At 41.7% G+C, this 26,280-nt stretch overlaps 2 protein-coding genes across 2 annotated transcripts in view; one reads left to right on the top strand and one right to left on the bottom strand.

Moving 5' to 3' along the window:
• The window catches only part of IL1RAPL2 (interleukin 1 receptor accessory protein like 2), a 1,316,516-nt gene that overhangs the window by 685,193 nt on the left and 605,043 nt on the right, over positions 1-26,280 (top strand). The window lies entirely within an intron of this gene.
• LOC140627352 (testis-expressed protein 13B-like) lies at positions 23,390-24,920 on the bottom strand. The gene is given in 4 exon segments (XM_072815572.1): positions 23,390-23,801; positions 23,804-24,038; positions 24,134-24,624; positions 24,870-24,920. Coding segments are annotated over 3 exon segments (963 nt in total). The 5' UTR covers positions 24,593-24,624; positions 24,870-24,920; the 3' UTR covers positions 23,390-23,532.

Here is a 26,280-nt window from a genome sequence, read left to right as displayed (position 1 = left end):
AACCAACTCCTGGTTCTGTTGATCTGTTCCACAGTTCTTCTGGTCTTGATTTCGTTGAGTTTTGCTTGAATCTTAATTAACTCTCTTCTTCTGCTGGGTGTAGGGTCCATCTACTGTTTTTTTGTCTAGCTCCTTTATGTGTAAGGTTAGCTTTTGTACTTGAGTTCTTTCCAGTTTTTGAATGGATGATTGTATTGCGCTGTATTTCCCCCTCAGGACTGCTTTTGCTGCATCCCAAAGATTTTGAACGGTTGTATCTTCATTCTCATAGTTTCCACGAATCTTTTTAATTCTTCCTTAATTTCCTGGTTGACCCTTTCATCTTTTAGCAGGATGGTCCTTAACCCCCACGTGTTTAAGGTCCTTCCAAACTTCTTGTTGTGATTTAGTTCTAATTTCAAGGCATTATGGTCTGAGAATATGCAGGGGACGATCCCAATCTTTTGGTATTGGTTGAGACCCGATTTGTGACCCAGTATGTGGTCTATTCTGGAGAAAGTTCCATGTGCACTTGGGAAGAATGTGTATTCAGTTGAGTTTGGATGTAAAGTTCTGTAGATATCTGTGAAATCCATCTGGTCCAGTGTATCATTTAAAGCTCTTGTTTCTTTGGAGATGTTGTGCTTAGAAGACCTATCGAGGGTAGAAAGTGCTAGATTGAAGTCACCAAGTATAAGTGTATTATTATCTAAGTATTTCTTCACTTTGGTTATTAATTGGTTTAAATATTTGGCAGCTCCCACATTCGGGGCATACATATTGAGGATTGTTAAGTCCTCTTGTTGGATAGATCCTTTAAGTGATATAGGGTCCCTCTTCATCTCTCACTACAGTCTTTGGGGTAAATTTTAGTTTATCTGATATAAGGATGGCTACCCCTGCTTTCTTTTGAGGACCATTTGATTGGTAAATGGTTCTCCAACCTTTTATTTTCAGGCTGTAGGTGTCCTTATGTCTAAAATGGGTCTCTTGTAGGCAGCAAATAGATGGGTCCTGCTTTTTTATCCAGTCTGAAACCCTGCGCCTTTTGATGGGGTCATTAAGCCCGTTCACATTCAGAGTTACTATTGAGAGATATGAGTTTAGTGTCATCATGATACTTATTCAGTCCTTGTTTTTGTGGATTGTTCCACTGGACTTGTTCTTAAAGGGGAATTTTAAGAGTCCCCCTTAAAATTTCTTGCAGAGCTGGTTTGGAGGTCACATATTCTTTCAGTTCCTGCCTGTCTTGGAAGCTCTTTATCTCTCCTTCCATTTTGAATGAGAGCCTTGCTGGATAAAGTATTCTTGGTTGCATGTTCTTCTCATTTAGGACCCTGAATATATCCTGCCAGCCCTTTCTGGCCTGCCAGGTCTCTGTGGAGAGGTCTGCTGTTCCCCTAATATTCCTTCCCATAAAAGTCAGGGATTTCTTGTCTCTTGCTGCTTTAAGGATCTTCTCTTTATCTTTGGAATTTGCAAGCTTCACTATTAAATGTCGAGGTTTTGGATGGTTTTTATTGACTTTATGGGGGGATCTCTCTATTTCCTGGATCTGAATGCCTGTTTCTCTTCCCAGATTAGGAAATTTTTCAGCTATGATTTGTTCAAATACGTATTCTGGCCCTCTGTCCCTTTTGGCACCCTCGGGAACCCAATTAAACGTAGGTTTTTCTTCCTCAGGCTGCCGTTTATTTCCCTTAATCTGTCTTCATGGTCTTTTTAATTGTCTGTCTCTTTTTTCCTCAGTTTCCCTCTTTGCCATCAACTTGTCTTCAATGTCACTCACTCATTCTTCCACCTCGTTAACCCTCGTCTTTAGGACTTCTAGTTTGGATTGCATCTCATTTAATTGATTTTTAAATTCTGCCTGATTGGATCTAAATTCTGCAGTCATGAAGTCTCTTGAGTCCTTTATGCTTTTTTCTAGAGCCACCAGTAGCTGTATACTAGTGCTTCTGAATTGGCTTTCTGACATTGAATTGTAATCCAGATTTTGTAACTCTGTGGGAGAGAGGACTGTTTCTGATTCTTTCTTTTGAGGTGAGGGTTTCCTTCTAGTCATTTTTCTCAGTGCAGAGTGGCCAAAAACAAGTTGCATTGGGAAAAGGAGAAAAAGAGAGGAGAGAAAGAAGGAAAGAAAAGAGAAAAAGAAAAAAGAAAAAAATGAAGAAAAAGGAAAAAAGAGAAGAAAAAGAGAAAGCAAAAGAAAGGAAGAGAAAAAAAAGGGTGGGGGAAGCAATCAGAAATAAAAAAAAAACATGGGGGAGTATCTTCTGATTCTGTATACTTTAAGTCCCTTGACTTCCCCTGGATCTTGTCCGTCCAGCTGGTCTTCTGGGGGAGAGGCCTATTGTGCTGAATTTCAGGTGTTAGCACTTGGGGGAGCTGCTGTGCCCCTGCCTGGTGCAGGGCTCAGTGGGGGTTGTTTACCCCGTGAGGCCCCAGGAGGAACAACCACAGTGGCAGCGGCCAGCTATGGAAACCTTGATTCAGCCCCCGCAGTAACTCCGGAGGTCTCCGTCTGCAGGGCCTGGAGGCTCTGGGGCGGGGCCGCTGATCTGCTCAGCTCGGGGCAGGAGCTTCCTTGCTGTCCTGGGCCCTCCTGGCCTCTGCCTGTTGGGGGGGGCGGGGGGGAGCCTGATCCTGGGCTGTGTCCCGGCGCCCTGTGCTCCGGGGCCTGCGCTGTTGGATTCGTGCTCCCAGCCGCGAAGTCACCTCTCCGCGGAGCCACCACCCCAGCCTCTACGAGCTGCTCCCGGCCCCGCAGCCCCCTCCGCACGGAGACTCTTCCTCTGCCGGAGCCGCCGCAGCCGACCAGCTCCCGGGGCCGCGCAGCCCCCTCTGCGGAGCCTCCGCCCGAGCCCCTCCGAGCTGCTCCGGTCCCGCTGTGCGCACTGCAGCCCTTTAGGGAGCTCAGCGCACTCTCCTGTGTGGGCCGCAGGTGTCTGTTAGTGTCCCAGTGAGCCTGAGGGCATCCCCGCCCTCCTGGGGTCCTGCTCTAACTCCCTGCGAGCACCTTTCCTCCCGGGAAGGTTGGTGCAGCTCCTGCTTCTCCAGGACGGGGTTCTCCTGTCCTGGGGATACTCGCCCCGGCCTTAACTTGACTGCTTGGGGGGCCCCTCCCCCTTGGATGCCTTTTGTTTCTTTATTTCTTTTTCCCCGTCTTCCTACCTTGATAAAAGCGCGAACTCTTCTCACTGTAGCGTTTCAGCTGTTCTCTCTTTAAATCTCAAGCTGAATTCGTAGGTTTTCAGGATGATTTGAAAGTTATCTAGGTAATTTGGTGGGGACAGGTGATTTGGGGACCCTACTCTTCCACCATCTTGCCCCTCCTCTCCAATCCTACCAATCTAAAACAGATCTCTTTTCCTCCTTCTGATCCATCTGCTTTTTTGTTTTGTTTTTTTGTTTTCACAGATTTAAAATTTTATTTGTAAAGCATCAATTCACTGTATAGATGTTCTATACTGATAATGAATTATCAAATTAATTATTGCTTACTTTCCCTGTCCTGCTTATATCCCCAGACTTGCTACTCCTCTTTTCTAACCCATTATCGTACTTCAAGCAATGTTAATAATCCAGTGTGTATCCTTGCATACCTTCTCTCTATTCTTTGAAGGATATCTATCTATCTATCATCTATCTATCTATCTATCTATCTATCTAGATGTATATGGGGATTTTCTTCTCATTATTTTACAAAATAAGAGTTATATATTTCTCTGCAGTTTCTTTTCTCACTAAAAATACATAGTGGGAATCCTTCCAAGTCAATAGAGAGCTCACTCATCCTCTTAAGTATATGATCCGTGTTGCTTAATAGTCTATAATGCCACAATTTAGTCAATTATTTTCCCATTTATGTGCATGTATTTTGTTTCCAAGTACCCTTCTATTTGCTTGTATATAAATTTATACATTTCACAAGTTTTAGGCTTACATAATTATTACAAAGATATTACAGTAAGTTCCTACACTCATTTCCCCTATTATTAATACCTTACCTGATTATGGAACATTTGTTACAATTAATGAACTAATAGTGATACATTATTATTGACTAAAGTCCATGCTTATTCAGAGTTCCTTAGATTTTCCTTAATGTCTTTTTGCTATTCTAGGATCCTATTTGGGATCCCACATTACATTTATTTGTTAGGTCTCCTTAAGCTCCTTTTGGCTGTGGGAGTTTTTCCTACTTTACTATTTCTTATGACCTTGACAGTTTTTTTTAAAGATTCTATTTATTCATGAGACACACACACACACACACACACACACACACACACAGAGAGAGAGAGAGAGAGAGAGAGAGAGATCCAGGCAGAGGGAGAAGCAGGCTCCACGTAGGGAGCCTGATGCGGACCTGATCCCGGGACCCCAGGATCAGGCCCTGAGCTGAAGGCAGCACCAAGCCACCTAGCCACTCGGGCCGCCCAGACCTTGACAGTTTGAATAGTACTGTTCAGATATTTTGTAGAATCCCTTAGTTGCAATTTATCTGTTACTTATTTCTTGGTTAGATGGAGGTAATGTGTTTTTTGGGGGAAGACCACAGATGTAAAATATTCTCATTATATCATATCAAGGGTACAAAGTATCAATATGCCTTATCACTTTTGATATTGACCTTGATCACCTGGCTTGAGGTAGTATTTGTCTTTCTCCCTAGTAAAGTTACTTTTTTCCCCCTCTTTTTTCATACTCTCCTCTTTGGAAGAAAGTAGTTATTCACAGCTCATAATTAAGGAGTGGGGAGTTATTTTCCACCTCATCAAGGACAGAGTAGCTACATAAAATTACTTATAATTCTTCTTTATGGAATATTTGTCTTTTTACTTCTATTTATTTAATCAGTATGAACTCATGGATATTTATATTATACATTAGGTAATAATACAATGCTACTTTATTTTTTGGCTTAAATTCTTCTACCTTTGTCCATTGGGAGTTCTTTCAGTTGGCATAGCTATCCCTTTGACATAATCTCATTATTGTGTGTGTATGTATGTGTGTGTTTGTATGTCTTTTGATCATTTCTTTATAAGAAATGCACTTTTTAAGTGCTAAAATTAGCACTATAGGATGCTCCAGACTTATCTTATATTTCCTGCTCTAGTCCTAGTCTTTCTGCAGCCATTTTTCCAAGGACCCTAATTCCTTTTAATGGAGAATTTAATTAGAAACAAAGATTTATGTCCTAAGTATGTTCATTGCTACTGTGGTGTGATTGCTTCTAGGCCTTCTCAGTTGACAGCCTATTTGCTTTTTAAACAAAGCACAAGTGGGATTTCCCAGTGCTTCTGAAACCCGTTCCTGTAGTTTCCTGTAGGTGGCCCTCTCCTTCAAGTATACATCAGATTGTCTATTTTAGATATCGTCTAAGTCAGTGGTTCTCAACTCACATGCAGATCGGTAGAAGAGAAAAAGGATGATATCTCATTGAGTAGAGGTTTGGTTCATGCAGTAGATCTTTTATTCATGCAATAGATCTTAAAGAGTGATTGGGACTGACGAGGTGAGTAAAACTTTTGAATATCTTACCTCATGTGTACCTTGGTGAAGAAAATAAAAGCTTTGGGAACCACTGTTCTGAAGGAAGCAACAGTCTTTTGTCAAATCAGAGATAGAGAAATCTCTTCCAGAATGACACAAGTGATCTAGCTAGCATCTGGATGTGTATAATAAATATGTTTTCAGGTCTAGTACTGGCCACTGAATCCAAATATGTGCCAAGTGAAAATTTCAGTCCATATAGGTAATTTTATGGCATTGCCAGGAGAGTGACTTTTACAGTGAAAAAGGCTCTAAATTTGACAATGTCTGCATCTACCTAACATCCCCAATTTGACACCACTTTAAGATAATTATGGATGATTTTTTTCCTCTGCAATATTGACCTCGTTAAAAATTGGTCTATTGATTTCAGTGTGTTCTAAAATACAGATATGACATATTTAGTAATATTATCCACCCATTTTAATCATAGCAAAAAATTACTGTTTGTGATCTTTCTGTAGCCAATCACTCATTTTTGTGTTTTTTCTTTGGCCAGTTTCAAGAGTGATTAGTTAAATTTCTCAGCATGTTAGCAAAGGATTATAGTAATAGAGAAATTTTGGAGAAGTGAGTCATATTTTGAGAGGCAGTGCCAGTCTAAGAATTACTGTCTCCCCCCCCCACCTTGCGACTTGAATCTTTTCAGCGGAGGCACTAGTAGGATAAAAATGATGAGAGTAATCTTAATTTGACAAAAATCCCACATATCACTTTTCCAACAACTTGGAACAAGGGATGACTTAAGCTATGGATGAAGACAAATATATTGATATAATCCTGAATTTTATTCATAGGCAGTGAAATGATTAAGTATTATCAAACATCTGTAGAAACCTGAGTGTTTCGGGATCGCAATAGCCAAGTGAAGTGAACCAGTTATAGGTTCAAAAACCATTATGACTATTTACCTCTCCATCAAAGTAAACAGGACAGAGAACCCCCTTCTTAAATGGGAACATAATCCAACTATTTTTGGCCTTTAGTAATCATTGAAATAAATGCGGTTCTCAAAATCTATATGTCTCACAAACTTTTTCTAAAGGGTTTCTTAGTGTATTTATCTAGCCCAGAGGCATGACATTTACCTTGCTATTTATCTCATTTTAGTGATTACTATTCCAATAAAACAGCATCATCAGAAAAGTTGAGGCAGTACAGATATTTGAAATAAGAAATGTAGCATGTTGCTAAGTATTGAATCTGTATGAGTATATGAGCATTCATTATATTGTTTTTATTTTTGTGTATGTTTGAAATGTTCCATAGTGAAAAAAAATAAATAAATACAAATGTACAGTAATTTTGCCTGATTTTAATGGTCCTTAAATGATCCTGATATGTAAGTGCCTATGTAGTATATAGTAAACAAGTTCTGTATGTTAGTCAACAAATGTTCACTGAGCATGTACAATGGGATTTGCTTTATGTCATGTTGCAAGGAAATCTGTGTCCTTAGAAAAGAAAGTAATTGTCTCAGCCTACCTAAGACATTAAGAAATATGTTTTACCACCTTTCACCCTCCTACCCTACTCCCCATCACAATTACCAAGAGATTATCAGTGAGCATTTCTCATAATTTAATTCCAATATAACTATTGATCCTTGAAAAGTTAAGTGTCAATGTGTAGCTTGCTTAGGTACCAATTTTCAGGAGAGAAGATAGTTTCTAATAGGAAAAATGAGAATCTAGATCTTACAGAATTAACTGAACTCAGAAAAGTTCAAGACTGTATAACAGAGTCTTGAAAAAGTGACTATGCCTTCTATGGTCTGCATAAGCTAATATGTGATGCAACTAGTCATCTTTTCCCTGTTTTTGGATATAAGTGAGAGTCCCTGGTTTAACTTATTTTTTGTAGCAAGTATGCATAAAGGAACACATATATAATGTGAAAAGATTAATATTTCAATCTCTAAAACTTGATGATCTACTTATTCATAAAATTATAGGTAATGAGGATCCCTGGGTGGCGCAGCGGTTTAGCGCCTGCCTTTGGCCCAGGGCACGATCCTGGAGACCCGGGATCGAATCCCACATCGGGCTCCTGGTGCATGGAGCCTGCTTCTCCCTCTGCCTGTGTCTCTGCCTCTCTCTCTCTCTCTCTCTCTCTATGACTATCATAAATAAAAAAAAAATTAAAAAAAAATTATAGGTAATGAAATAGCAAAGTAGTAGCATTTGTAATTTACTTTCATTTCATTAAAAGTTAATTAGATATGCTTCAATATTTAGAAGTATTTCCATACTGTTATATATTATCTATGTAATGCTCAGAAATATAAGCCACTTTATTGTACAATACCTATGTAATTTGAACCCCATTTAGTTTGTTTACTGGAGGGGAGCAGATGTTTATAGTATAGTCAACAGATTCTGTGCTTTCTAAGAACAGGTTATACTTGATAATCATAATATGATAATTGATTTCAAATAATCATTGATGTGCTAGTGAACACTGGTATTCATATATGTATATATTCATCCTTGTGTCATTATACAAACTTCAGGGACTTTCTGTTTTATGATAATTTTGCTCATATCAAGGTTTTAATTTGTTGCAGGAGTTGCAAATTTAGAATCTTTTCAGGGCCAAAAAGTAGGTAATGCCATGATTGTGACAGGCCATCTGAAACATTTTAGAGTGTTGAAGGGCTATAGCAATCTTCTCAGTAATCTCATTTTCATGTTTCTAGTCTTGCCACTACCTCTAGCTCACCTATACACAAATTCCAGTCATCTAGAGACCCTCCAGAGCTTCAGCTCATTGATCCCACAATTTTTTCACTGCCCTTTGCTCTTTTCCCACCTAGCATAGTTGAAGTTTCATGATCAGTCATTATAATCACTCCTATATATACCCTCTTGATTTCCTTGACCCATTCTCCCTTCATCTTACTTGTGAAAACCACAGTACTATTTAAACCAACTCTCCATCTATGCTTGTACCTGCATCCTTGCAGCTGATCTTGACTGAAGGGAAATATAACTTTGACTAGTCTCACTTTAAATTCATTATCATAAACCTCAATCAGGCCATTAATATTGACAAATAGTTTTACTGTGTATTCCTATTCTATTCAGTCTCTCATCCTCCTAGATGACTATTTACATTGCTCTCCTCCAATTTCAAACACCTCTTCCCCTTGCTTCCCATTTTACTGAAAAATATTGAAGCAAATAGGAGAGAATTTCCACTATATTCACCCAATGATTGGCATCTGTACCTGCATACTCTGCATACTCTTCAAGTCTTTTATCATTGATGGACTAGCTTTGCTGCTATGTAAGGCCAATCACTTCACTTGTCACTAGATTCTATCCATATTTGCCTACCCAAGGAAATCACCTGAGCATTTCTCCCATTTCTCTCCTATGTTGTGGAATTTTCTATTTCTACTGGATAATTTCTATCAGCATACACATAGGTTGATATTTATGCCATCTAAAAAATGTCTTCTCAGGTCCACTTCCCCTGCCAGCCACTGCCCATTTCCTCACTTCCATTTGCAGCAAAACTACTTTAAAAAACTGCTGTCTGTTCTCAGAGTCTTGAGCTCCTCTCCACTAATTCTCTGTTAGAATTTTTAGAAAATCTCAATTAGAATTTTGCTTTCACTACTGCACCAAAATTGCTCTTATTAAAGTCTCTAGTTCCTCAATGATGCTAAATCCAATGGTCAGGTCAATGTCACTCCTACTTTTACTTAATCAGTGCACTTGGCACAGTTGATCACACCCTTCTTTTTGATATATATTATTTACCTGACTTCAGAGAATCACACTATTCTAGTTTTCCTTCTACTCTATCAGTTACTCTTTCTTAAGTTCCTTTGCTGGTTCCTCATAGTCCCCCTTAATGTTAGGGGACCCTGGGGCTTGGTCCTTAGTTTTTTCCATCTCTGTCCATACTTACTCATTCCATGATTTGTTTATACAGTCTTAACAATTTTACATACCATCTGTACACTGATAGCTCCAACATGCATACCTTCCGGCCCAGATCTCTCTCCTAAAATACAGTCAGGTAGACTTTTCAGCATCTCTGTGTGATGTCAAAACTACTTAATGTTGCAGATTGCACTTCTGATCTCCCTCCTGTGTTACCACAGGCTCCTAGAAAACAAAGCCTGAGGCAAAAGCTAACATGTACTAGGGAATATAATCCCAGAGACACAAGAGTGAAGGAAAAGGGAAGTGAGGCAAAGGAAGAGGGAGATTATTTTGAGATAGTTGACCTAGGAAGAGAAATTGAGAATTTATCTCTCAGCTCCCACATCCCATTGATCAAGAGGTTATCCCATAGGGTTTTAACGCCCTCAAACTTTGGGGATTGCAGAGACTGTGCCCTCCATACCACTGCTACCACTCTGGTCCAAGCCACTATCTTCTATCTCTGTTGTTACAATGATTTCTAATCAGTTTCTCTGCTTTTCTATATGTCTCCCTCAATCTATTCTTTTTTTTTAAGATCTTATTTATTTATTCATGAGAGACACACAGAGCAGCAGAGGCATAGGCAGAAGGAGAAGCAGACTCCCTGTGGGGAGACTAATGCGGGACTCGATCCCAGGACCCCAGGATCATGACCTGAGCCAAAGGCAGACAGACGCTCAACCACTGAACCACCCAGGTGCTCTTCCCTTCAATCTATTCTTTTTAAAAAATATTTTATTTATTCATGGGAGAGAGAGAATATTTATTTATTCATGGAGAGAGAGAGAGAGAGAGAGAGAGAGAGGCAGAGACACAGGCAGAGGGAGAAGCAGTCTCCATGCAGGGAGCCTGACGTGGGACTCAATCCCAGGTCTCCAGGATCAGGCCCTGGGCTAAAGGTGGTGCTAAACTGCTGAGCCACCTGGCTCACCTGCTAAACTGCTGACGCTGCCCACCCCCCCCCCCGATCTATTCTTAATACCAATAGTCACATATATTTTTGTTCTACACAGGACCTTCTGATGGGATCCTATTTCATTTGGAATTAAAGCCAAGATCTTACTAGAGCATACAAGGTCCTCTTACCTTACTGTTTCTCAAACAGGTATACTCTCGGGCATACTCCAGCTTTACGGTTTTTGCATTGATTCTTACCTCTGTCTAGAATGCTTTATTCTCCTATAGCTACATGATTAACTCCCTCATTTACTTCAGTTGTACAATTTCCTCTATTTCAATCTTATCAATGCATCTCCCTTGACTATTTTATTTATATATAATCTTCTCTTCCATTCTGTCCACATCCTCTGTACTGATACCTCCTACCTGCTCTTATTTTTTCCACATCAACTTTCATGATATATATAATTTACCCATCATATTTATTGTTTATTTTCTATATCCTTATGCTAGGATGAAAGCTCCTGAAGGACAGAGATCTCTATCTTTTATGCTCACTAATATAGCTCAAGAGCCTAGAACAGTGTACAGCACATAGTAAATGCTCAACAAATGATTATTGAATGAGTGAGCTATGTTTCAGTTAAAGTCAGGCAGCCACCTGACATCCAAATTAGTGTTACAATATAGGAATATAGGCCAAATCTTTCCATATCTTTTGAATTTTTTGAAGAAAAACCTGAAATCTGTATATTTTTATGAAATTTCCCAAATAATTTAATTTTCTGGGCTCCTGTCTCAAGAGTCCCTACTCAGATTTAACCAGTAGACTCACAGTTTACAAACTCTGAATTACTAGGTTTTGACTCCAACATTACCATAGGGAGTAATGGCATATGCGACCTGTGCCTTGATTTCCTCACCTGGAAAATGAAAATTTGTGTATTCAACTTAAGATATTTTGAACACTTGCAGTAGGTGTTTGGCATATAGCATTGAACAAGACAAGACATATTAAAGTTCCTACTTTCCTGGAACTTACCTTCAAGAGTGGGGGAAACATATAAATACATTCACAAAACTGTGTTGGGTAGTACTTACAGTGAGAATAAAAAAGGATAATGCTACAAGAGTGACCAGAAGGCCATTTTTGGTTAAGTGGTCAAGAAGGGCCTCCCAGAGGAAGGAACTTAAAAGTTGTGACCTGCATGGCACGAAGGAACAAGCCTTGTGAACATCAGTGGGAACAGTGTGCTCATGCACAGCAGAGTGAACAGTAAGTGCAAAGGTTATGAAACAGGAGCAGGCTTGTTATATTCAAGGAAACTAAAAAAGGCCAGTCTGGGTAGAGTACAGTGAACTGAGGGAAAATGGTATTGGATGAGGCTGGAGAGAGGCCAGGTCAGATCCTGTTGCATATTGTGGGCCGGAATAAGAACTTGATTTGTTTTAAAGATTTTATTTATTTATTCATGAGACACACACACAGAGAGAGGCAGAAAAATAGGTAGAGGAAGAAGGCTCCTCACGGGGATCCTGATATGGGATTTGATCCCAGGACCCCAGGATCATGCCCTGAGCCAAAGGCAGACGCTCAACCACTGAGCTACCCAGGTGCCCCAAGAAGTTGATTTTTATTAGTAATCAGAAGCAAATGGAGAATATTATAGATTGTTTATTTTAAGCTGGGGAATAATATGATCAGATTTACATTTTTAAAAGATCACTCTAGCTGCCTCAGTGAGAATGGATTGTAGGGAGACAAGCAAGAAAACCAAGTTAGAAAGCAGTTTTATCAGTTGAGAGGAGATATGTGATGGTAAGCTTGGATTGGGATGGTAGCTAAGGAGGATAAGTGAATGGAACCAAGATATGTACTGAAGGATGAGCTGACAGGATGTACTGATGCACTTGATATGAAAAATAAAATAGTTGAATAAAGGAGGACACCTATGTTTTTGACTTAAGCAACTGAGTAAATCATGGAGCTCTTAACTGAGAACACCTGAAGAGGAACAAGGATAATAGTGTCTACCTCAGAGAATGATGATGAGCAGTTAGCACCAAAGCTGACAGAGAGTAAGTGCTCAGCACATTATCTCTTATTTCTATTTTTACTACCAATACCACTATTATTACCAGTGCTGACTTTTTAGCCTTTATCATATGGCAAACACTGTAATAATCCTCAGTAACCCTGTGAAGTCAGTCTTGTTATTGAAGATGATAAAACTGGTGCTCAGAGATTTAAAGATACTGTTCAGTGATACATAGCTATTAAAAAGTGGAATTGAAACTTGGACTCAGGTATATGTAACTCATGCACATAATCAGGTTTTTTTTTTACTGTATTTTCTATTATCACCTATTTTTACTGTTCTTCATAGGCATATTTATATTACAACAAATGAGATATGCTTAATTCTTGCCTGTATAAAGTTCTGTGATTCTGTTTTCAGTTTCCAAGGTGTAAAATATCATCTGGTGATGAGCATGAGATTCTGTTGATTAAAGATGGACAACAGAGGACAGTGAAATAGAGATTCTTAGTTTATGATGTGAGGATCAAGTTAAAGCAGAAATTTACAGAGGTAAAACCAGATTACCTGTCTTACAGTTTGAAACCCTTGATCACTTATGTTTCTAAATATTATGCAGACATGCTTAAAAGTTATTTTCTACCAAAAAATAAGAGATGGAGGAACCTTGAGCATCTACTCTGTGAAAGGTACCAAAAAAGGCAAAAATGAATGACAGGCCTCCTGCCTTCTAACAGATTAAAACAAGAATTAGGACATGTATACAAACTGCAGTCAAACAAGTAAAAAAACACTATTCCATGTGGTTCAGCATATAACTGTATCTAGGGAAACAGTATAGCAACTAAACAATTTTAAAAGTTTGAATATATAGGCATTTAGTCCTTTGAAAAACATCAGTGGGAAGCCAATTTATGCACAGCAACATTTATGATCAGCATTTTATATTACTTTATGTTCAATATCTCTTACAAAATACACTACCAGAAAACTCTCTTTCTTTAAAATAGATTTATTTTTTATTGGGGTTCAATTTACCAACATACAGAATAACACCCAGTGCTCATCCCGTCAAGTGCCACCCTCAGTGCCCGTCACCCATTCACCCCTACCCCCCGCCCTCCTCCCCTTCCATCACCCCTAGTTCGTTTCCCAGAGTTAGGAGTCTTTATGTTCTGTCTCCCTTTCTGATATTTCCCACACACTTCTTCTCTCTTCACTTCTATTCCCTTTCACTATTATTTATATTCCCCGAAAGAATGAGAACATATAATGTTTGTCATTCTCCGATTGACTTATTTCACTCAGCATAATACCCTCCAGTTCGATCCACGTTGAAGCAAATGGTGGGTATTTGTCGTTTCTAATGGCGGAGTAATATTCCATTGTATACATAAACCACATCTTCTTTATCCATTCCTCTTTTGATGGACACCGAAGCTCTTTCCACAGTTTGGCTATTGTGGACATTGCTGCTATAAACATCGGGGTGCAGGTGTCCCGGCTTTTCATTGCATCTGAATCTTGGGGGAAATCCCCAACAGTGCAATTGCTGGGTCCTAGGGCAGGTCTATTTTTAACTCTTTGAGGAACCTCCATACAGTTTTGCACAGTGGCTGCACCAGTTCACATTCCTACCAACAGTGTAAGACGGTTCCCTTTTCTCTGCATCCTCTCCAACATTTGTGGTTTCCTGCCTTGTTAATTTTCCCCATTCTCACTGGTGTCAGGTGGGATCTCATTGTGGTTTTGATTTGTATTTCCCTGATGGCAAGTGATGCAGAGCATCTTCTCATGCGCATGTTGGCCATGTCTATGTCTTCCTCTGTGAGATTTCTCTTCATATCTTTTGCCCATTTCATGATTGGATTGTTTGTTTCTTTGGTGTTGAGTTTAATAAGTTCTTTCTAGATCTTGGAAACTAGCCCTTTATCTGATACGTCATTTGCAAATATCTTCTCCCATTCTGTTGGTTGTCTTTTAGTTTTGTTGACTGTATCCTTTGCTGTGCAAAAGCTTCTTATCTTGAAGAAGTCCCAATAGTTCACTTTTGCTTTTGTTTCTTTTGCCTTCGTGGATGTATCTTGCAAGAAGTTACTGTGGTCAAGTTCAAAAAGGGCGTTCGTTGCCTGTGTTCTCCTCTAGGATTTTGATGGAATCTTGTCTGACATTTAGATCTTTCATCCATTTTGAGGTTATCTTTGTGTATGGTGCAAGAGAGTGGTCTAGTTTCATTCTTCTGCATGTGGATGTCCAATTTTCCCAGCACCATTTATTGAAGAGACTTTCTTCCAATGGATAGTCTTTCCTCCTTTATCGAATATTAGTTCACCATAAAGTTCAGGGTCCATTTCTGAGTTCTCTATTCTGTTCCATTGATCAATGTGTCTGTCTTTGTGCCAGTATGACACTGTCTTGATGACCACAGTTTTGTAGTACAACCTGAAATCTGGCATTGTGATGCCCCCAGATATGGTTTTCTTTTTTAAAATTCTCTTGGCTATTTGGGGTCTTTTCTGGTTCCACACAAATCTTAAAATAATTTGTTCTAACTCTCTGAAGAAAGTCCATGGTATTTTGATAGGGATTGCATTAAACGTGTACATTGCCCTGGGTAACATTGACATTTTCACAATATTATTTCTGCCAATCCATGAGCATGGAATATTTTTCCATCTCTTTGTGTCTTCCTCAATTTCTTTCAGAAGTGTTCTATAGTTTTGAGGGTATAGATCCTTTACCTCTTTAGTTAGGTTTATTCCTAGTTATCTTATGCTTTTGGGTGCAATTGTAAATGGGATTGACTCCTTAAGTTCTCTTTCTTCAGTCTCATTGTTAGTGTATAGAAATGCCACTGATTTCTGAGCATTGATTTTGTATCCTGCCACGCTACCAAATTGCTGTATGAGTTCTAGCAATCTTGGGGTGGAGGCTTTTAGGTTTTCTATGTAGAGTATCATGTTATCGGCGAAGAGGGAGAGTTTGACTTCTTCTTTGCCAATTTGACTGCCTTTAATGTCTTTTTGTTGTCTGATTGCTGAGGCTAGGACTTCCAGTACTATGTTGAATAGCAGTGGTGAGAGTGGACATCCCTGTCTTGTTCCTGATCTTAGGGGAAAGGCTCCCAGTGCTTCCGCATTGGTAATTATATTTGCTGTGGCCTTTTCGTAGATGGCTTTTAAGATGCTGAGGAATGTTCCCTCTATCCATACACTCTGAAGAGTTTTGATCAGGAATGGATGCTGTATTTTGGCAAATGCTTTCTCTGCAGCTAATGAGGGGATCATAGGGTTCTTGGTTTTTCTCTTGCTGATATGATGAATCACATTGAGTGTTTTACGGGTGTTGAACCAGCCTTGTGTCCCGGGGATAAATCCTACTTGGTCATGGTGAATAATTTTCTTAATGTGCTGTTGGATCCTATTGGCCTGTATCTTGTTGAGAATTTTTGCATCCATGTTCATCAGGGATATTGGTCTGTAATTCTCCTTTTTGGTGGAGTCTTTGGTTTTGGAATGAAGGTGATGCTGGCCTCATAGAACGAATTTGGAAGGACTCCATCACTTTCTATCTTTCCAAACAGCTTTAGTAGAATAGGTATGATTTCTTCTTTAAAAGTTTGATAGAATTCCCCTAGGAAGCCATCTGGCCCTGGACTCTTATGTCTTGGGAGGTTTTTGATGACTGCTTCAATTTCCTCCCTGGTTATTGGCCTGTTCAGGTTTTCTATTTCTTCCAGTTCCAGTTTTGTAGTTTGTGGCTTTCCAGAAATGCGTCCATTTCTTCTAGATTGCCTAATTTATTGGCATATAGCTGTTCATAATATGTTTTTAAAATCGTTTGTATTGCCTTGGTGTTGGTAGTGATCTCTCTTTTCTCATTTGATTTTATTAATTTGAGTCTCCTCTCTCTTCTTTTTAATAAGGTTAGCTAATGGTTTATCTATCTTATTCTTTCAAAGAACCAACTCCTGGTTCTGTTGATCTGTTCCACAGTTCTTCTGGTCTCGATTTCGTTGAGTTCTGCACGAATTTTAATTAACTCTCTTCTTCTGCCTGGTGTAGGATCTATCTGCTGTTTTTTCTCTAGCTCATTTATGTGTAAGGTTAGCTTTTGTATTTGAGTTCTTTCCAGTTTTTGAATGGATGCTTGTATTGCGATGTATTTCCCCCTCAGGACTGCTTTTGCTGCATCCCAAAGATTTTGGATGGTTGTATCTTCATTCTCATTCGTTTCCATGAATCTTTTTAATTCTTCCTTAGTTCCTTGGTTGACCCTTTCATCTTTTAGCAGGATGGTACTTAACCCCCACGTGTTTGAGGTCCTTCCAAATTTCTTGTTTTGATTTAGTTCTAATTTCAAGGCATTATGGTCTGAGAATATGCAGGGGACGATCCCAATCTTTTGGTATCGGTTGAGACCCGATTTGTGACCCAGTATGTGGTCTATTCTGGAGAAAGTTCCATGTGCACTTGAGAAGAATGTGTATTCAGTTGAGTTTGGATGTAAAGTTCTGTAGATATCTGTGAAATCCATCTGGTCCAGTGTATCATTTAAAGCTCTTGTTGGAGATGTTGTGCTTAGAAGACCTATCGGGTGTAGAAAGCACTAGATTGAAGTCACCATGTATAAATGTATAATTATATAAGTATGTCTTAACTTTCGTTATTAATTGATATATTTGGCAGCTCCCACATTCGGGGCATATATATTGAGGATTGTTACGTCCTCTTCTTGGATAGATCCTTTAAGTATGATATAGTGTCCCTCTTCATCTCTCATACAGTCTTCGGGATAAATTTTAGTTTATCTGATATAAGGATGGCTACCCCTGCTTTCTTTTGATGACCATTTGAATGGTAAATGGTTCTCCAACCTTTTATTTTCAGGCTGTAGGTGTCCTTATGTCTAAAATGGGTCTCTTGTAGGCAGCAAATAGATGGGTCCTGCTTTTTTATCCAGTCTGAAACCCTGCGCCTTTTGATGGGGTCATTAAGCCCGTTCACATTCAGAGTTACTATTGAAAGATATGAGTTTAGTGTCATCATGATACCTCTTCAGTCCTTGTTTTTGTGGATTGTTACTTTGGACTTCTTAAAGAGGAATTTTAAGAGTCCCCCTTCCAATTTCTTGCAGAGCTGATTCGGTGGTCACATATTTTTTTAGTTCCTGCTTGTCTTGGAAGCTCTTTATCTCTCCTTCCATTCTGAATGAGAGTCTTGCTGGATAAAGTATTCTTGGTTGCATGTTTTTCTCATTTAGGACCCTGAATATATCCTACCAGTCCTTTCTGGCCTTCCAGGTCTCTGTGGAGAGGTCTGCTGTTAATCTGATATTCCTCCCCATATGTTAGGGATTTCTTGTCTCTTGCTTCTTTAAGTATCTTCTCTTTATCTTTAGAATTTGCAAGTTTCAGTATTAAAAGTCGAGGTGTTTTACGGTTTTTATTGATTTTAGGGGGGATCTCTATTTCCTGGATCTGAATGCCTGTTTCCCTTCCCAGATTAGGAAAGTTTTCAGCTATGATTTGTTCAAATACATATCCTGGACCTCTGTCCCTTTTGGCACCTCAGGAACCCCAATTAAACGTAGATTTTTCTTCCTCAGGCTGTCACTTATTTCCCTGAATCCCATGGTCTTTTGTCTCTTGTTTCCTCCGTTTCCCTCTTTGCCATCAACTTGTCGTCTATGTCACTCACTTGTTCCTCCACCTTGTTAACCCTTGTCATTAAGACCTCTAGTTTGAAAAAAAAAAGAAAAGGACCTCTCGTTTGGATTGCATCTCATTTAATTGATTTTTAATATCTGCCTGATTAGATCTAAATTCTGCAGTCATGAAGTCTCTTGAGTCCTTTGTGCTTTTTTCTAGAGCCACCGGTAGCTTTATAATAGTGCTTCTGCATTGGCTTTCTGACATTGAATTGTAATCCAAATTTTGTAACTCTGTGGGAGAGAGGACTGTTTCTGATTCTTTCTTTTGAGGTGAGGTTTTCCTTCTAGTCATTTTGCTCAGTGCAGAGTGGCGAAAAACAAGTTGTATTGGGAATAGGAGAAAAAGAGAGAAGAGAAAGAAAGAAAAAGAACAAAAGAAGAAAGAAAAAAAGAAAAGAGAAAAAAGGGTAGAAAGGAAATGGAAAAAAAGGGGGGGAAGCAAACTGAAATCAAAAAACAAAACACAAGGGGTAGTATCCTCTGATTCTATATAGTGTAAATCCCTCGACCTCCCCTGGAACTTTCCAGTGTTGCTTGGTCAATAATTTATTTTTCCCGTCAGTCTAGCTGGTCTTCTGGGGGAAGGGCCTGCTGTGCTGATTTTCAGGTGTGAACATTTGGGGGAGTTGCTCAGCCCTCTGCCTGGTTCAGGGCTCAGTGAAAGATGTTTAAGCTATTTATCTGGTGAGGCCACTGTGAGGCTCAGTGGGGGTTGTTTATCCCGTGAAGCCGCAAGAGGAACAGCAACAGTGGCTGCGGCAAGCTCTCCAGCCCTGGATTCAGCTCCTGCAGTAACTACGGAGCTCTCAGTCTGCAGGGTCCTGGATGCTCCGGGGGCACGGCCGCTGATCTGCTCAGCTTGGGGCAGGAGCGTCCTTGCTGTCCTGTGGCCTCCTGGCCTCTGCCTGTCCTGGGGGGAGTGCCGTATCTTTGGCTGTATCCCCGGCGCCCTGTGCCTCCGAGCCTCCGCTGTTGGATTCGCGCTCCGGACCGCGGAGCCGCTGCCTTAGCCACCTCCGAGCTGCTCCTGGGTCCAGCCGCGGGCTGCAGCCCTTTAGGGAGCTCGGCCACGGGATGTGGCGCGCTCTCCCCCCTGGCGCAGGTGCTCTGTTAGTGTCCAAGGGAGCCTGAGGGCATCCCTGTCCTCCTGGGATCCTGCTCTAACTCCCTGCGATCCCCTTTCTGTCCGGGAAGATTGGTGAAGGCTTCTCTAGTTGGGGCTTTCCTGTCCTGGGGACACTCGCCCCGGCCTTAGTCTGGCTCCTCGCGGGGCCCCGCCCCCTTGGATGCCTTTTGTTTATTTCTTTTTTCCTGTCTTCTTACCTTGATAGAAGCGTGAACTCTTCTCACTGTAGCATTCCAGCTGTTCTCTCTTTAAATCTCAGGCCGAATTCGTAGATTTTCAGGATGATTTGAAGGTTATCTAGGTAATTTGGTGGGGACAGGTGACTTGGGGACCCTACTCTTCAGCCATCTTGCCCCGCCCTCCTACTTTCCATTATTTTAGAGAAAGGTGTAGCCAAGTTTGACTTCCCAGAGTGTGGATAGGTTATTAGAAACAGGGAGGTCAGAAGTACCTTCCCTGGTCATTCCCTTTCACAACTTTGCTTGCCATTACCTCAAATGCAAGCCCAGAGAGCATCATTAGCAATTTTATAGAGATAAAAATCACTGGTTTTGACTAAGACATTGGCTCCTGTGAAAGTTTCATCCTCTTCCCTTGACAATTAGAGCTGGGTATTTTTTCCAGCACCATCATTTTTACAGCTGTCTTACTCTTTAGCTATCCACTAAGCATGCTAGCCCAAAGGCTCAAAGGCCAAGTCAGATCACCTTTGTTGGGTTTGTTGATATTTAGTGATAAAAATGAAATCAATTTTAATTTATTAAATTCTTTCCTCTTGACATATAGAGAAAAAACTTTTAAACTGTAACACATGAAATCATGAAAATATCATTTTTTCTAAATCCTACCAAACATAAACTCAAAATCCAAACGGACTGAAATCTTTTCTTGAAAAAAAATTATTATGAAAACAAATTGTAACATCAGAGATTTGTCTCTGGTGCCCCTCCTAGAACTACTCACCTTCCTTTCCAGTGGCCCTCCTAGCTTCCCCATTGCCTTCCCCTTTGGTTCTTTCAGTTGGGTCCTATCCTAAGTGGATCCTATGTACAGCTTGATGATTCTTTCCTCTCCCCTTCCTTCCCACATCCCCATAAATATGCCATATACCTAAGTATGCCACTGCCCAGAAGCCCCCATCTGTCTTCATTCTCAGGTGCCTTGTCTAAGGGACAAATGAGGGAACCCTCTTTGTTTCCCATCTTTTTGTCTCACAGATCAGTGTCTCTTCTCTTCTCTTGTCCCAAAGGAAGAGGTGGCCTTTACAAACCCACTGAAGCCAGCAAATTCACTTCCATTTCTTTCTTTCTTTTTTTTTTTGGTATATCTATGAACATTTATTTTCACAACACAAAAGTATATAAAATAGAAGCTCTCCACCTACTGCCCCATCCTATTCCTTTTTTTCTGAAAAGAAAAAAAAAAGCTTTTCCAGACTTTTTCTGTACTTTTTGAAACGCCAATCTATAACACAAGGCATACATAAATCTATAATATGCATATCATACGTATGTACACTTAGAGAACTTTGGGGGTTTTGTTTCATACAAACAATTTTTTCATTGAATAGTATAATGGACATGCCTCCAAAACAGTATACAGTATCTATTCCCTTCTTTTACATATTTCTTGTGTTTTCAAGCTTTCTTCAGCTGTCTCTTCCATGGTTCAAGTTCTCCCATTATTTAAAACAACCTTGGGGGCACCTGGGTGGCTCAGTGGTTGAGGGTCTGCCTTTGGCTCAGGGCGTGATCCTGGGGTCCTGGGTTCGATTCCCACATCGGGCACCCCATGGACAGCCTGCTTCTCTGTGTGTCTCTCATGAATAATTAAATAAAATAAAAAAAGAACCTTGTATCTCTCAGCAATGTATCCTACCCCACGCCTTCCTTTCACAGCCAGGAGTCCTTGAAGATCTTCCTGTATGGACTGTACTTCTTTGCTTCCCACCTACTCCCTGGTTCTTGCAGTTTGGTTTCTGCCTCTTCCCTCCCCATATCTGCTCAAAAATATACCTTTTTCTCCTCCTTAGGGCCTCCTGCAGCCCTGGGCACTGCTGAGCATGCTCTCCTTATAACTCTCTTTACCCTGTTCTTACTACTCTCAAGGACCTTATAGCTTACATGGTCCCCAACAGGGGTGATTTTGCCCTCCAGTGGACATGTTATAGTATCTGGAGACGTTTCTGGTTGTAACAATGGAGGAGTAGGTGCTATTGCCATCTGGTGTGGAGGCTAGTGATTCTACCAAACATCCTAAATGCATAGAACAGTACCCTGAAACACATAAGTATCCAACCCAAAGTATCAAGAGTACCGAGGTTGTGAAACCCTGCCCTAGAGAAATTTAAACAAGCCCAAGGACATTTCTGACAAATATAGGCCCTTTAATAACTACCTAGGGATTTAGCCCCAAATCTTGAAAATAATTGTATCTGTTCCCAAATGAGACAACTCAAAGTCATGTCCAGATGTTGCAGAGACGTACCAGGCTCATGACAGCTTCAGGTTCTAGGTCCACAGGCCCCAGATAAAATCCAAGGCTCCTCCAGTTGTCTGTGTGGTACAGGTGGTGTGACCCCTTACCAACCTTCCACCTGTGGGCTAAACCATACATTTAGCCATGCTCAATACAGCGTATAGTCATAAGAGGGGAGATACAATCCTTCCCCTCCCCCTTTCTTGGTTTACCCCCTCCCTCCGGAAATTGATTTCCACTGGGATATATTCTGTTCCATATTTCTGAATTCACTGAGGGCTTTGTAGCCAGATTCTTCTCCCACTATTATCCTGGTTATGGGTTGAGGGAGAGAATCCCTCAGGATGGCAACATACTTTGGTCAGTGGTCTAAACCAGTAAACCCTCTGGGCACCATCAGTGCTGACTCACCTCCTTGGCAGCGGCATGAGTTCCCTGTTCAGATCTGACTGTACCCAGTTCTGTCAACTGGGTACTGGGAAGATTCTTCAATCATAGGGCTGAACAGCCTTAGCCATCCTTGCCTGCAGCTGATGCTGGTGTCCTCTGTACACAGCCCTGAGAGATTACCTTGGGGTGGCAAATCTCTGCTGGGCTGTAAGCCTGTGGTTAACCTCAGGCCTGTTTTGATTGTTTCTTGCGATACAACTTGATCAGAACACGAACAAGTTTCCTGTCCAGTTCCTGGAGACTCTTGGGATGCAGGAATCCCCACCTCCCATCACTCCCTGACATACCTCCCCAGCCAGTTCCGACATTTTCTTTGATGGTCTGTGGTTTGCAACTATTCTTTCCAATTTCTAACTTGGAAATAATCTGGTTTCCCAGAACAGGAACCCACTCAAGTTAGCTTACAGAAAAAGGGATCTGTACAGAGTGCATTTTCATATGGCACAATTGCAGGAAAAGTTGTTACACCACCACTCTGTCTCTCTGAGGTTGCAGGATCAACTCCTGCAAGCTTCTCTGTGCTTGTATACTCCCTGGGACTTCATACTGGCATCCTCTAAAAGACATCTGGCCTTTGTAAAGCACATGGTTATGCTCCCTCACATCCAGAGTCAGGTCTCAGCTGTGGCCTCAGTACCTATGATTCTGACCTTGGCCCCAACTCCAAAGGACCCACTGTATCCTTCCCCAGCATCAACCTATGGAATCTGCCTCTCTGTTCAGATTCTCTAGAGTGAGAACCTGTTTGGCCCAGGATAGGTCAAATGTCCACTCCTGCTCCAATCATATACAGCCTAGCCTTGTCATATACATGGCTGCTCAGGTCCAGCAGACACTAGCGTTGGGGAGGGAGACACATACTAAGAAGCTAAGGTGCTTCTGGGGTGTGGAATGCTAATGCTCTGGAACACAAAGGGGGTAATCAAAGTAAGTCTCTATGTTTTACTCCTGCCCTCAACCACCCAATCTATATACCCTCCCCAGCCGCCATGCCGTACCCCACCTCCCAACCCACTTTTCCACCTCTTTCATAACCCCCTTGCCCCATCTGCCCACCCTCCCTCACCCTTCCCCTCCCTCTGAAAATTGATTTCCCACTGGGATATATTTATGTTCTATTTCACATTTCTGAATTCACTGAGGGCTTTGCAGCCAAATTCCCCTCCCACAGCGGAAGCAGATTTCCCTCCGTGAAAAATTCACAGCTTTACACCAAGGACAGTCCCAATCCCCAGGCCTGCGAAATATGGGAAGTCTTCTCTGCTGATAGGGTTCAGAGTTTCGCCTGTCTCTTTGGGATTCTTGAGTTTCTGTTCCCTGGGACCCTGCATCAGACCACACACTAACATCAGAGGGCTTCCAGTGGGGAGATGTTGGAGACGGAGTTCCTCCTGCTGTGAACGTTGCTGCTGGTGGGGATGGTGTGGGTGTAGGTGGGAAGGGGGATGAAGGGCATGAGTAGGAGTATGTGAATGAGGCAGGGAGCTGGACAGGAAGGGGCGATGGTGTGACTCTGGACCCCCGCTTCATGGTCCCAGAGAAATAAAACATGGCTGTTTCTATTGACCTGAGATCTCCCTCCCTCTGCCCACCAGTGGTGTAATTTTTCTGCTCCTCAGCTCCAAAAATGTGTGTGGGGCCTCTACCCAGTTTCTTTGTGACCTCTGACCCTTCTGAGTCCTTCTGTCGTCTTCCTCTTCTTATAGTGTCAGCAGTTGTAGCAGAAGTAGCAGCAGCCCCCGCCTCCTCTTCCTCCTCACCTGCTCCTTCTGTCCCAGTCCCACTGGCAGTGGTCAGGCCTGGCTTCTCTGTGACCTGAACCCTCTGCTCCCACTCCTGCGGAGACCCCAGCTCCTGGAGAGAAGTGGGCAGGGTTGAGACCCATTCTGGGGGTAATAAGGGGGTGGGGCAGGTAGATGGGGCAGGGGACCAAGGTGAGGTAATCTTACAGCCCGGAGGAGCTTCCACCTCAGGAGGTCCCGTTCCTTCTGCATCTCTGCCAGGTTGGCTTGTGTCTGCCGCAGCTGAAAGGCTGCCTCTTGGCGCTCCATATCTTGCTGTGCTGTGAGCTCCTTTAGGTCTGAGGCCAAGGCCTGTGTGGCGGACTTATGCAGTTTGGCGAAGTCCTGGAGCCAGTGTACCCTGCGCCCCTGTAACTGGCCCTGCTTGTGGGCAAAGCGCACGCCCAGGGCCAGGCTGCTCCAGGCACAGGCGTTTTTAGCCTCGCTGGACACTGCGCTGTCCTCCAGGATGGTCCTGAGCTTGTTCTCCACCTCCTCCCAGGACAGGGATAGATTCTCGATGTAGAACTCGGGGCCTTTCGTGTGCCCGGCCATCTTCTCATTGATGAAAGCTACCACCTTGTCATGCTGGAAACCACCACTAGGGTCCTCAGGTTTCAAGGCCATGATGACTGAAGGCCTTAGGGGTTTGGCTGGCCCTGTGGGGTGAATCAACCAGTTGCCCCCGCCTCTTCCCTTTAGACCCTCCCCACTCGATCTCTTCCCTTCGGATGGGCCCACCCCGCCCCCCTCCGCCCCCCTCCGCCCCCCTCACAAAGACCCCTGACTGGCTTGCCCTGCCCTAGTACACTTCTCACCAGACCTCGCCTTTCTAGCTGTGGTTAGAGGAGGGGCAGACGTATGGCGCCCACCTACCATACCAGTACCAGAAGAGAAAGCGTACCTCTCCCTCGAGGTGCTCCGAAGAAAGGAAGTCTCCAGGCCAACCCTCGAGGCTTTTACCCTGGGAGTGTTCCAACTTCCAGAGACAGTGGGGGTGGGAAGGAATGCATGAGGAAGGTCCTCCATCTCCTCCCCAGGACATAAGGGAACTTGCTACAATTTTGAAAGTCCTCGACGTGGGTGAAGAAACAGGAGGGGTCAGGAAAGACAGAACTGAGAAGGTGAAACACTCGTAATCAAGTATAAAAAGTTTCATTCTCCACTCTCCCCCCGCACCATAATGGTTTGTCCCACAGCAGGGGCCCCTCCCCTCCTTCGGTGGAATGTTCTAGAATGGGGGGAAAAGCTCCCTCCCCACCAGGAAGATTCTGTATCTATCTCCTGTTCCAGACATTCCTGAACTAGAATACGAAGGTCAGCATATTTTGTAAAGGGCCAGGTACTAATTATTTGAAGCTCTGTAAGCAAAAGATCTCTATCCCAACTACTTGTAGCATAAAACATGCATTAAAAATACTTGAAGAAATAGGATTGGACAGCGCGGATGGCTCAGCGGTTTAGCGCCGCCTTCAGCCCAGGATGTGATCCTGGAGACCCGGAATTGAGTCCCACGTCGGGCTTCCTGCATGGAGCCTGCTTCTCCCTCTGCCTGTGTCTCTGTCTCTCTCATCAATAAATAAATAAATCTAAAAAAATTAATTAAAATTAAAAAAAAGAAATAAGATTGGCTATATTCCAGTAAAACTTTATGTATAAAAACAGGCACTGGCAGGATTTGGCCTGTAGTTTAACAACTCTTGGTTTAGAGTCAATTTCTTTCATATCCCAAAGATATCCAAAATCCAAATGTTCACCCTTCCCCCCAAGAAATGATTTTCCCCCTATATTCCTATGTTCGGTTTAGAAACTTCAAAATCGTCAACAGCACTTGCCTTTAATAACATAGCAAATTGATCCCCAAGTCTTGTTGCTACTGTCTCAGAAACTTCTTTTGATATCCAGTCCCATTTAAAGAATGCCTGCATTGCCTCCTAAATAATCTCCCTAACTTTAATCTCTTTCTAACTTCTGTTTCCTATGATCATGCTACTTTCAAGCTTAAAAGTATTTGATGGCTTCCTGTGACACACTCCTTGGCCTAATATTAGAATTTCCTTTAGTCTACCTTTCTAATTTAATTCTCTTTATTCTCTTTTCTGTGCTATTATTTATTCACGGAAGGGACTGGCCATGTAGATACACTCATTTTGGGTTTTAATTTATTTTTCCCTTTGAAAAAATCAGAAACTCATTATTTATTATTTGGGAATTATGTTTTGTTTTGTGAACTCACACTGAAGTAGATTAACATTTCTTCTCTAAGTGTCTTGCATCAGATAGAAAAAAATAATGTACCAGGCATCAAAATACTA

The sequence above is a fragment of the Canis lupus genome, chromosome X (assembly GCF_048164855.1).
Source record: "Canis lupus baileyi chromosome X, mCanLup2.hap1, whole genome shotgun sequence".
NCBI lineage: Eukaryota > Metazoa > Chordata > Mammalia > Carnivora > Canidae > Canis > Canis lupus.
This window is presented reverse-complemented; position numbering and strand designations above follow the sequence as displayed.